The 13,253-nt window shown below is 39.9% G+C and overlaps 1 protein-coding gene across 1 annotated transcript in view; it reads left to right on the forward strand.

Annotated features, from left to right (window-relative positions):
* The first annotated feature begins 1,858 nt into the window (after positions 1-1,858).
* Positions 1,859-13,253, forward strand: part of ctnnbl1 (catenin, beta like 1) — a 67,215-nt gene continuing 55,820 nt past the window's right edge. Inside the window, exons 1-6 of the mRNA XM_030056321.1 lie at positions 1,859-2,044; positions 3,556-3,825; positions 5,620-5,726; positions 6,165-6,304; positions 7,170-7,267; positions 10,658-10,751. Of these exons, the coding sequence (XP_029912181.1) occupies positions 2,015-2,044; positions 3,556-3,825; positions 5,620-5,726; positions 6,165-6,304; positions 7,170-7,267; positions 10,658-10,751 (739 nt within the window). The 5' untranslated portion in view covers positions 1,859-2,014. The remainder of the gene's footprint in view (positions 2,045-3,555; positions 3,826-5,619; positions 5,727-6,164; positions 6,305-7,169; positions 7,268-10,657; positions 10,752-13,253) is intronic.

The following is a 13,253-nucleotide window of genomic DNA, read 5'->3' on the forward strand; positions in this document are numbered from 1 at the left end:
TTTTCAACTATTTTGGTGGATTTGGGGGGACACAACAGTTTTTCAGCTGCTGAGACACCGTCCATGGCGTTGAAAGGTGCGCTTGGTAGGTGTGTTAAATGTTGAAATGTTTAAGTGTTCCTGATGAAAATGCCTATGGTGTGTGCATAAATGCATATATGTGCATGTGCATAAACGTGCATAAAAGTGCAGCACACTTCATGGTCCTGGTTTGGGGTTTGAACATATGTTCACCCTCAGCATATGATGAAATTTGGTCTGAGCTGATCTAATTAAATACACTCAGAATATTAGTGTACTGTGCATGAGTGTCATTAAATAAAAGGTTTCTGCAGTAATAAGAGTTTACTTTTAGCCTGCAACCCAGACTCTCCTCATGAAGAATCCTCTTGAGATTGCTTACTTCAGCCCAATCAAGAACTTGTATTCATCCCAATTTTTTTTTTTTTTTTTTTTTGGTTTGACTCTTGCCGGTAGCTTTTGGATTTCCATATAAATTCCTCTCTTTTTCTCGCTCCCGCTTCCTCTTATTCTCTTTCACACTCTCTGTTTCTCTCTTTCTGTTGCTCAAGTGCTCTTTCCTTTGTGTTTGCCAGTTTGTCAAGCTTGACTGCTAGGCAGTGGCCTTCCTTTTGAACGTTGTTTCTATTGCTCTGCTGTCACAGATCGCTGGCCAGAGACTATGGTGGCAATGGAGGCTTCTGCACCATGCGCCACAATACGTTTCTCAATGATGCTCATTGAAAATGTGATTTTCTGCCTGTCTAACACAGTAACCAGCTTGGAATATAAAGCCCTCCTCATATGAATACAAAAAACGGAGCCCTTGACAACAAGCATCCCTGTGCCAGGTCTGGTGAGGAAATAATGTATATTTTTTTCTCTTTCATTCACAGGGTTGCATATTACCATCCAGCCCAGGAGCTGCCATCCTCAATGAAATGTTATTGTTGCTTTCTGCACATTACATGCTTCTGTATGTATGTACAAATATGTAAAATGTACTCCTATTCATCCGCTAAATTGCATAAAAGCATGCAAACAGATACAAAACTTGTGTGTGCATACATATACACACACATAGCCTGTGCAGCAGCACCAGTTTCTTCTCTGAGTCGTGCTGCAGAGCTCAAAGTGACTTTATAACATCTGTAACGTCCACACTGATGACAGCACAGTTCATCAGCTCTCAGTATCAATACATGTTGCAGAGTTGCAGAGTCAGCGGGTAATGCCTTTGTTATTCATGAGTTTTTATCTTACAGTCTCCATCTATTACACCTCATCAAAAGCATGAATCAAGTTAATAGCCAATATTTGTTCAGCAGAAATATCAGCCGAAGTAAAGTAAATCAGCAAAATTAAATAATTCAATAATAATTCAAATAAATATGTCAAGTATTTCATCAAAGTTGCAGACTAAGCTATGTTGTGCACATAGACACATAGACACATAGAAAGTAGTTTGCTCACATGACTATTACTATGTACTATGACCAGTTATTACAGTTTTACATTTTTCCATTAAGCTTTATTTTTATTGAATTTTTCTTTCTTTCTTTTCTTCTTCTTCTTCTTCTTTTTTTTTTTTTTTTTTTTTTTTTTTTTTACAATTCAGTTTAGTTTCAGTTACTTTACAGTACAGGTCTGCCCATTTCACTTTAGTTTTTATTGTTTGAAGAAATACTTTTACTACTATTACCACCACTACTGCTGATAGCCGCCATAAGTAAAATCTCTGTTGGATATATATCATATTCTATGGAGTTTCAAAATTAAACAGCAGTACTGAATTTGTGTCACATTTTATAATTCCGCATGAAATCATGGCACAAGCTCCTCAATCAGTTTACGACAATGTGTCTCTGCGACAGTGAGCGAAACGCTTTACGGCAGGCATCTTGGAGTGCGGCGCTAACAGCCAGCTAGCCGTTAACCGCATAGTGCTACCTTAATTTCTTTTGGAAACGTGACGAAAACTGTTTTTCGACTTTAAATTTTCTGAGCGGACGCCATGGATGTTGGGGAGCTCCTGAGCTACCAGGTACACGGTTTTATCCCGCTCGTCAGGCTGCTAGCTTGAGGAAGGCTAGCTAACTAGAGGTAGTTTCATTCATAGGGCTGCATGTTGTTGCAGCGGCAGCGCTAGCAGGCGGCTTTCAGTGGTGATGGTAACTCAGTTTCAGCTGTGTCCTGCCAGCACAGTGCGGCTAATACTCAGTGCGACTTGAAAAGAGACCACTTTAATGTTTACTCCGGAGCTAATGTCAGTCTGTGTGTGTGTGTAACAGAAACTGGCATGTAAGCTAACATTAGTTTCACAGGTTACCGACAGCCCGTCAGTGAGTGCAGGTTGAATTAAACACTACTACACATCTGGAGGTAGATGAGTAGACACAAAAACGCTCCACATCAGGAGACTGGAGGAAACACAATACCAGCTGCTATCAAAATTAGCGTAATTTAATGCTGGCGTGCGTAACGACAGACGCATTGATAAGCACGTAGAACATGACCAAACATCTTTAATAAATCGGTATAAAGTTCACCAACACATTCTGCACACAAGTGGCTCACCCAAAAGCGGTTTTATTCCATGAAACCTGCGCTTTTGGAAGTGGTTCATATGGTGTGCATTGGTTTATGGAATAACAGGTGAGCCAGTCATAAGAGTTGATATGACAATATTGGACTTTTTGGGGTAATTTTTTCCCCCATACAAGAGAGGACAGAGTGTTTGCAGGCCAGACAGACACATCAATCTTTACAACACTTTAGAAGATATCTTAAAATGACCCTTTGACCCTCCAAGGAGCCTGTGGGCTGCAGAGCTTTTATTTTGAAAGTTTTTTTTTTTCCAACAAAATTCACGTAATTTCTTTTCTTTTTACACTGGGGGGAACTTTCTTGTATTTTCTTTAGATTTTGACAGTTTGCATGGTAATTTTTGAATTTAAAGTGTGTAATTTTAATTAAATGTTGTATTTTTTTCTTCTAATATTTCAGTAATTGCCTTTTGTTATGATGTCCGTGCTGATTTGCTCATCACCTTTATGGTGTTTTTGAAAGACAGCAAGGGAATTTGCTCAGGTTTCAACATATTTAGGATCCGCCTGCTTGAATCAATGCACATAGTATGAATACAGTAAATTCTACGTTTGTTGTGCTTAGTTTATAGACAAGAGGTTAAGGCAAAGTAAGAATTCTGCATTGACGTTACAACCTGATTGAATGATTCCTTTATACGTTTTTGTTGTACTATTTTCACCATACTCTTTAATCAGGTATACAGGAAGGCTCATGAGTGCAATATGAAGATGCGTGTTTATATTTAGCCCTACTCAGATCTTCACCAGGCTAGCTGAGACATGATGGAGAGACTACCTTCCTCTAAATGAGTTGCTCCCTCTTCTGAATAATCGACATCTCAGTTATTTCAAGGCTCACACGTTCCTCCATATGCATTTATAAGTTGAGGTAATTACCTGTTGTGCAAGATGATAAACAGCTGTTGTCTGTCTTCGTGTCCAACTTTGCATCCTGTTCACCTTGCAGCCTGACAGAGGAGCAAAGCGTCCCAGAGAGGAGGATGGTGGAGGAGGAGGAGGAGGTGGAGGAGGAGGAGGAGGGGGAGGAGGGGGAGGGGGAGGGGAGGAGGACTCCAGAGGAGGGAAACAGCAGAAGGGTCTGAGTGGCAGGGAGCCGGCCAGACTCCGGGAGGTGGCAGGAGGAGGGGGAGGAGAGATGATGGATATAGAGGAGCCGAAAGGGGACAAGAAGAAGGTTCTGGAGAAACTTTTGGACCAGGATGAAGAGGAACCAGAGGTAGGTGAAGGGAAACGGGAAAGTTTGGGTCAGGTTGGGTGGTGGATGAAGAGGATGGATGGATGTCAAGTTTGAACCTGTTGATCTGTTTCAAGACGGTGTTTTGAAACATTTCAATCCTCCTGCATGATTGTTTTCATCTACTGACTGAAGCTGTCACTACAGCCATATGATGATGATGATGATGATGATGATGATGATGATGATGATGATGACAATCTGTCTATGGTGTTTGTATTGAGTGTACTATGGGATTGATCATTTTTCTATTCAACAGCAGTGAAACAAAAACGCTACGTCATTTTTCTGCTGTGGTTCAGTAAAACTTAAAGCAAATTCTCTGTTTCATTTAATCCCTGATTTATTTTCCTTTTTACCTTTTGCAGATGTAAGAATTTCTGTTATAGTGAGCCGGTAAAACAAAAAGCAACATAGCTGCTTTGTTGCTTTCAGCCTGATCAGATGAAAGTTACATCAACCACAGCTTGAGGGCAGGAGGTATCCTCTCTTAAATTAAAAAAAAAAAAAATCCATTGTGTTGCTCAAAGACCCCATGAAATGGAGTCTTACTTCCTTACTTACTTGATTTGATATGTTTCCTGTTGAAGCAGGATATAGTGCACAGAAGGATTGTTCATAAGTGTAAACCAACAGGATATCAGTTTGGGAAAGAAAAACAATTTTATTTTAAGGGCTAGGTGGATGAGAGAGGAAGTTTGAAGATTTGCGGAGGTTTTATTGGTTGAGTTTTAATTTATACCCACGGGTGCAGGGTGATGTCACTATTTCAGATATTCTGGTTTACAGGAAGTAGAGGTCACTTGAGGTCATTTTATGGGACTTAAAACCCTGAAATAATGAGAGCTTTGTTGACAAATAGCTCGTCTCATATGCCATACAATAATCTTAAAATGCAATATTCAAGAACAAAGAGATAATTTATGCATTCAGTGTACATCCTGTCCTTTTTTTGCTGGCAAATCCACTCTTTTTTTGTCCCTTGGATCGGTGTGATGTCCCACTGATTGTAAAGCTTTTGGTTTTGCTATCATCGCTAATTGTGTGAGTGTTTTTGGGACTGAGGTGTACGTGTAGCTGAGGCTGATGTAGGTGGACTGTTGGGTAGGAAAGTGTGTGTGTGTGTGTGTGTGTGTGTGTGTGTGTGTGTGTGTGTGTGTGTGTGTGTGTGTGTGTGCATACGTGCGGTGAGAGACAATGGATGCAGAGAAAAATCCATGAGAAAGCTTTGAACCAGGGTGATCCTCCAGCGAATGTGGTGAGGGAGAAGAAAAGAGTGAAAGTTTCTGACTGCCTGTCTCTGGAAATAAAGACTGGAAATGTTAGCCTATTATGTAACGCACTACAAAAATTGCACTTGTCATAGACCTTCACTCTGTTCTGTTACCTTGTTCTTATCATCCCACACTGCCGCCTTTTTAAATACTCAACATGTCAAGAGCTACTCAGAGCAAAGTGCCTTAATGTTCCATAATGTCAGATGATTGTAATTTCATACACAGTCATTACCTGGCCAATAAGCTTTTAAGCCATCAGGGGGTCAAACGTATTCCCTTTTCACTGAAATTCACTTCATTTCCTACTGCTCGTAACTGCTGGCAACTCCTCTCTGCCGACAAAGTCAGTGTGGCCCTGAGGTCTGTTTGTTGCTGCTGCAGCTGTAGGCTCAGTAAAGGCATTTTCTCTCCATTTTTTTTGCTCACCATTTCCCAATTTTTTTCTCCTCCTTTTTTCCTCTTCACTTTCCGCCCTTCCCTCTTCTTGCTAATTAAACAGGCGGAGCCGGTGGATGAGAGCTCAGTGAAGAAAATGATCCTGACCTTTGAGAAAAGGTCGTACAAAAACCAGGAGTTGAGGATTAAGTTTCCGGACAACCCAGAGAAGTGAGCTCACTAATGAGACTTTTTTTCATCATTTAGTCACATTTAAAGACATCTTAATGTCACATTTTCTCTAAACAGTCTCATGGAAAAGCAAGTTAAGCTGAATTAAAGCTTAATAAGCATTCTTTGGAGTAGTGCTGGTTAGAAACAATGGGTGCTGTCTTGATGCTAGTTCTTGACAAATGTACATATATTTTGCTGTTGGGGGAAATTTTATTGATCCTATTACAAAATGAAATAATAGTAGAAAATAATAGTTACATTTGTCTTAATTGGTAATTGATTGTCAAACAATGATTGATCTTATGTCCTTGAGGCACCTTGCGATATCTCTGGAGAAACTTTATGGTTTTTGAGCTAAAATGGTACGTTACTATTGTGATTTATTTCGACAGTCATTTTTTAAACCAAACTGTTTGATGCTGTTCTGTGGTCCAGGTTCATGGAGACAGAGCTGGATCTGAACGACATTATCCAGGAAATGCACGTGATCGCCACCATGCCAGACCTCTACCACCTCCTGGTGGAGCTCAATGCCGTCCACTCCCTGCTCGGACTCCTCAGTCACGAAAACTCGGATATCCTTTTGCTGATTGATCAGTGGATTGATTTGGACTGTCTACTTTAGTCCTTGCATTCTTAGTTTGTACTCTAACATATTAATGGCCAGCATAATCCTCTCTCTGAAATCAGATAAAGAAAATCTAAATCTAAATTATCTACACAGATACTGATGCACACACACTTTCTGTCTGAAATCAACACACGCCTTGCACAAAATCATTGGTCAAACACAGTCTTTGGTTTTTGCCAGGTCACAAACTTTGTCCCTGCTGGCCACCGTTCACTTTCTCTGACCCGGAGCCAATCAAATCAAAGTAAAAATTGTTGTTGACAGGTGATTTATTTTGAGTTCTCAGGACACTGGCAGGTGTGTTTAAAAAAAAAAAAAAGATGTGGACACTGCACACTAAAACAGTCACTGATAAACTGCCTTGGTCAACAAAAAGTCTAACAACTCTTAATAACTCTAATAACCCTGTACTGTAATAAACAAAACACACGCAATATACACAGAAGCTGTAGAGGAGCTTTGCTTTATTGGAGTCATTATAATTTATTTGAAAAAAAAAAAAACAAACAAAACAAAACACATGGACAGAATTTTAGACACTCATAGCATGAATAAATTTAAGAATGCATCCAAACAAGAAAATTGAAATAAGGAAGGACGAGAGCAACACTTTATAAACACTAAATAAATAATGAACACTAAAAGAGCAACACTTTATAAAGACAATGGGTTACAAATTTAAAAAAACAAGAAGCCATAAGAAACGCTGATTAAAGTCTTCCTTACTGGCAGAAATGGACAAGTGGAACAGTAGAGGTGCAGCAGCAACAACTCATTGACACAAGCTTATTTTCTTTAGCCAGTGCTACATATCGCCATAGCTGTCGTGGACCTGCTGCAGGAGCTGACAGATATCGACACACTCCACGAGAGCGAGGAGGGCGCCGAGGTACTCATAGACGCACTGGTGAGTTCCTGATTCACACCACTGTGTGATGTTATTGATGCAGTCGCTCTGGGCTCCGGCACCTAACCCAGCCAGACAGGGTCGATCCCTCAGCCTTCATTTGAGAATCAAAAGCGAGGCCTGAATCAGCAAGATGCTCTTTTGACTGAAAGGCATACAGAGAGTTTGAGTTTTGTCTGTTTCCTCATGAAACTCTTGCAAGGTTGTTGGACAAAAGGCTTTTGAAATCAGGTCTATCCAATGTGTGTCTATAAGCTGACTAAGAGGCATTGCTTTTAGTCAGGAATGTTAACAATCACCAGCTGTTTCAAAAAAAGGTATACATCATTAATATACACTGCATTTTTCCTCTTTCCTGGTTGAAAATGTTGAAAATGACCCAAAAATGAAAATGACACAACTGTGCTTTTCATTTTTATTTTTTATCAAAATGTTGTTGAAACATACTGTATTGTCTCTGAAGCAAGAATGTACCAACTAATTTTTGTTCTTGTGCTTTCATGAGCATTACTTTAAGCTGTTAGGTTTCTTTGCAAATATTTTTCATTGCCTGTGTGAAGCGTTTTGTGGCTATTATCCAATGTGTGAAACATAAAATTGAACTCGAGTGTTACACCACCACCAAAGCTTGGTTAACGGGGAAAAAAAACTGTTTCAAAATGTCAGGTCATCCCTATAATTATAACGTATCCACTGCCCTTTTTTCCCAAACTGTTATCTAAAGCTTCCTTACCATTTAGCCATGTTGGTTGGCAGCAGTTGTTAATTTTCGCTCTTTTTTCCCCCACTCTCTCTCCGTCATCATGGCTGTCGGTGAACCACAGACGGCTGTTAGTGCCCTATCATGTTTGCTGACATTTAGAGCGACATAGAGACAAAGGTCAAACTACAATGGGCTTTGATGGGCTTATATGCCCATAACAGACGAAAGAGCTGTGTGGCAGCAGCCTCTCCTGACCCACCGCACCACCACCAGAGTCATTCATCAAGGAGTCTGGGTTTGTTTAAATGCGCCAAGCGGTATGCCAGTGGCATTTGTCAACAAGACTGGCAGTTGCTCTGCCACCCCCGATGACTGAGTGGTCCTCTTTGATGCCATGAGGGTCTTTGACGAGCGTGACTTCACACTTTGCATTTTAGGCATTCAACTAATATATTATTATTTAGATGGAATTTTAACAAGGCACATGGTTTTATGGACATATTGATGTACTTGATTTGGAGGGGATCAGACCTGTGATTGTTGTGGAATGGCACAGATCTTGATAACCTATACTGACCAATTGCAGCAATCAGAAAGTGGGGTTTGATGCTACATAGGATACTTGCCTCCATTGCAAAAGCCACAGCAATCAGTGTTTTCTTGGCCATTGACCGAACAGAACAAAACAAACCAAAAAACAGAAACCCAAGCCTGGCAACATTGGATGCATCTATGTATCTTATTTATTTAAACCCATGGAAACTAAACACTGCACTGGCCTCAGACATATTGGAAGTAGAGTGTTCATTATCAACACAATATATGGTTGAAACTGAACCACAAGTGGAATGGTGTGAGCACACACCTAGGAGAACATCTTTTTTAAAGATTGTTTTGTAAAAGATATTGTTGCTATTCATTTTAATGGCTTATTGATAGGGAGTGAGAAGAAGGATTGCAGAGACAAAGGCGCCAATTGTCAAAGACCTGGGCCCTCATTTATCAAAGTGTGTGGAGAACAAGTTTTAAATGTGTTCCACAAGAAACTTGGTAACCTGCATACACACAGCTCTGTGCAGCCAACACTGATAAATCCCACTTATGGCTGTGCTCATGTATAGCAAATTATTTTACATATGGAACCAACCCGAACTGATCATATATGAGAAACAACACTTCCCTTAATGAGTCCATTGTAGAGTTAGATGGTGCAGAGAGCATGGGGCACATGAAAAAACACAAGAAGATGAACTTTACTGAAAGTATGGTGGCAGTACTTGAAAATGAAATGGAGCAGGACAAAAATGTTATATTTGGAAGCTTTGGAAATGTTTTATCCAAGAATAAAAAAAAAAAACATTGTAGCCCAGCAGCATGTGACCATTGCTGTTAATGCAGTGTCACCAGACATGAGAATGGAACTAGAAGTAAAGAAAAAATGATTCAGTATTCAGTCTCACTGCAAATTAACAAACAATTTCAATAAGCATTATCAACCAAATATGATGGCATGGTGGACAGTTGGATACGCTACACTTACATGGCATGTGATTAGTGTTCTCCTGTAGCTATGCTATGAAAGTATTAATGCTGTGTTCTTAATTGTTATGTCAATTTTTTTTCTAATGGCTGCTCAATTGTGGTGTAGTATCATAGAGCTATTTTGCCCACTATTACATTTTTATGCCACCAGGAGTTTGTGCATATGTGTGATCAGGACTAGGTGTAAGTTTAGTCATGTTTTGATGCATAAGTACCACTTGATAAATCATGTGCTGTGCTTAGAGACCTGCATGTGCATGGTTTGCTAAAGGAGACCACCTGTCTCAACATCATGAATGTTGTGTGTAAACTGGCCCTCTGTGCTGTGGAGCATCTATAGACCACCCTGTTCTTTACAGCAGCTGGCAGGGGAAGTAGTTGCAAGGCATGGAGGGTTGGTTGAATTCATTTTTCTCCTTTCCTCGCTGTAATTCCTCGCTGTAACTCCTCCGTCCTTGTAACAGAAGGCCAGGTGGTAGCCTTGATAAGATGAATCAAAGTGATCCATGATGGTCTCTTGAGGCTCATAAATCTGTGTCGACTGTCCGTCTTCTTTCATCTCTAATAGTACTTTTATCCAGGCAGTCAGCACCCCACTAACTCTGCTGGGCTGTGGGTCTCCACTTTCAATTTGACTGATGAACATGTGGACATGTTTGAGAATCTCAGACAAAAACCAAGTTTCTTTTTCTGAAGTAAACATTCATGGATTCAGAGAGGCAATTCATGGGCATGATCACTTGGGAGAGGATATCGGATGTTTCAAGACCTGAAACAACCAATGACCCCACAATACATGACTTGGGGATATGTTCAGGGACATCTTTATGTGTATTCTTTGAAATCACCATATCATTCACCTGTTCCTCTTCAAGTCGATTTTCAAACATCACATCATGTTGCAAAATATGAAGTTAAGACTTGGGTGGAAAGGCTTCCAGTGGTGGAAAATGTTGAAGAGTTGAGACATGGAAATTACTTTTTCCAAAGTTTTTAATTTATTAAAAAGATGTTATATATCCAACATGTCCTCTATATCCCGAATTTTAGGGGAATTTGTTCATGATGTTCTCAATCACAAAAGGTTGAAGTGTCTCGCACCTGACTGGCCTATATTTTCCTCTTGACTTCTTGTGTGTCTGTAGTTGGAGGGTCAGGTGGTGGCCTTGCTGGTCCAGAATATGGAGCGGCTGGACGAACAGGTGAAAGAGGAGGCTGATGGTGTCTACAACACACTGGGTAAGAAGATGTACATCACATCCAATTCAGAGTAGTGGTGCAAGTGAAGTAGTGACCCAAGTGAAAATGATGCTTAAGTGTGACTAAAGCAAACAGCAGTCAATTTAAAGGAAATAAACTATTTGTTTAGGCTTTAAAAACTTTAAAATACCTCATATTCCAATCTTAAGTCACTGCATGTGACTTAAGTGGATATCAGAAATTTGGGCACAGTTCTCATTGTTTTGTTCAGTTAATTGTCCAAATAAAATCCTGCTGTGTGTATGCTCACTGGTGGGAAATCCTCTTGGCCTACAAAAAGTGACAAATTGAAACCTGGATCAGTAGTTTACTCCGAAATTGAAAATTCAGCCAGTTTTTTCTTGTCCTCCCATAGGTTCAGTTTTAACTGAACTTTGCAGGACAATAAAACTCAGAGTGAAGAGTTATGTTTGTTGAGTTCCAAAACAACCATGTGTTTCTTTGAAATCACCATGTCACTCATATGGACCTCTTCATTTTATGTGTCAGTTCCTTTCCAAACATCATCACATCATTGCAAAATATAGCGATAAGAGTTGGGTTGAAAAACCTCCAATGGTGGAAAATGTGGAAGTGTTGAGACATGGATATTACTTTTCAAAGCCTTAAAGTTATTAAAAATATTGTCTTGTATGAAATTTTGTACTTGTTATGGATCCAAGAGTTTTTTGCCACATAGTTGGGTTCCAATGTCCTGTACCTGCGGTACCTCATTACCACCAGTATTTCTCTCACTGACAATGCACTGGCTGTGCTGAGTTTTCAGCCAGACGCTGTGAGGGTGACCAGAGTATTTTCAGTTGAAAAAGTTGGACTGGATTGGATTTGAACAGTCACAAGAGGAAGTGGGATTGGAATGGACAGAGTTGCAGTCTGGTTCGGGACAGTGGACTGCAGCAGTCAGCGCAAAATTCAAATGAGTCAAACAGCTGAAAACTTGGCAACCATGTCAAACAGTCCATCATATCATGAACTGAATCCCAGTCCACCTAAACTGGTTGACAAACTGTTGCTGGAGGTGAAATATGGAGTTGTTTTGCTTATAAAGACAGACAGACACCCCTCTGACTTATACATATCCTTGTGCAAAAGTTGCTGCACAGCCAACCAGGTTATATATGGTAACATAAGTAACTTTGCAAAGTATTGCATTGCTATAAGGCATCATTGCAAAGATTAGTCACTTTTTTGAGTTTTCACCTTCATATAACACTTCAAAGTAGAAAAGGACAAGAAAGATTGGAATTGAAAAGTGGGTGGGGGTAATAGATGTGACAAAGTTCCTGCCCTAGATTTCGGTATACACATTACGCATGTTAGACCACTGAGCAGCCAGAATGCCTTGAGTTTATTTGAGACAGTTATTTTTTGGTGCAGAATTAAATATTTATGACATTAGCTGTTGATCTCCATGCATAATGTCCAGCACAGTGGGAAAATATTTAAAAGCCATTTTCACCATCTACATTGTGTTACTGTGTGCAAACCACTATTGGGGTGAAGTCATCTGAGGCTTGCTCACATTTCTGCATGATTATTGTTTTCGTATCTTGATCTATGATATCATAAATTAAAAATAGCAGAGGGATGAGGAGGTACACCTCAGGACCTTGGGAATACAACCTTTTTATCCAGAGAAAATGAGACAGGTATAAATGAAATCATTTTCAATTCAGGTAGAAACTTTGGTATTGGGACTACACTGCTGTGTATTTTAGGTCTTTGGGCTAGTCTTCAGATTTATTATCAGTTCGGGCTCTGGCTATTCTTCCTGTACTTCTCAGCACTTACTCAAGCTGGATATAGGGACAGGCTTCGACACACATTTATTCAGCAGTCAGCAATAACACCAGTAAAGGACTGGACTGCGAGACAGACTTGTACTGGTTGCACAGCTCTCCGGGTTCATTCATATTCAAACTGTCTAGGACAAATGTCTAGTGTCTGATTGTACCCTGTGGGTGCAGAGACTGAATTTTGCAACATGTCTGCCTGCAGCTCTCAGACACTAGCATAAAGCACATACAGAATTACTGCAGAGGCCATTGTTCCTTCTCCATGGATAACTTAAGAACAGACCTGGTAAAAAAAATAGTAGTTGAATAATAGCTAAATATTGAATGAATGAGTTGAGTAATGAATTCTTGCGGAGAACGTTTTTGGTATCTAATATCTAATAGGCCTTTACATGCAACTGGTTCCATTCCAGTTTGTAAACCTAATTTTGGAACCTGAAAAGTTGGTTCCCAGTTAGAACAAAAAAAAAAAAAGTAAAACCTGAAGTGAACCGTGACATCAAGCTGGAAGGGAGCAAATTATATCTTGAAATTGCTGAACAGTTGGCAAGGCGGGGTTTATTAGAACCCAGGACCAAATTATCAACAAGTTAAAAAATGAAGTTGTAAAGAGACTCCAGAAAGGACCCAGTGTGATAATATGGAAGAATATTATGAACTCTGCAGCAGTGTGCTTGGTCATAGA

This window comes from Myripristis murdjan, chromosome 7 (genome assembly GCF_902150065.1).
Source record: "Myripristis murdjan chromosome 7, fMyrMur1.1, whole genome shotgun sequence".
Taxonomy (NCBI): domain Eukaryota; kingdom Metazoa; phylum Chordata; class Actinopteri; order Holocentriformes; family Holocentridae; genus Myripristis; species Myripristis murdjan.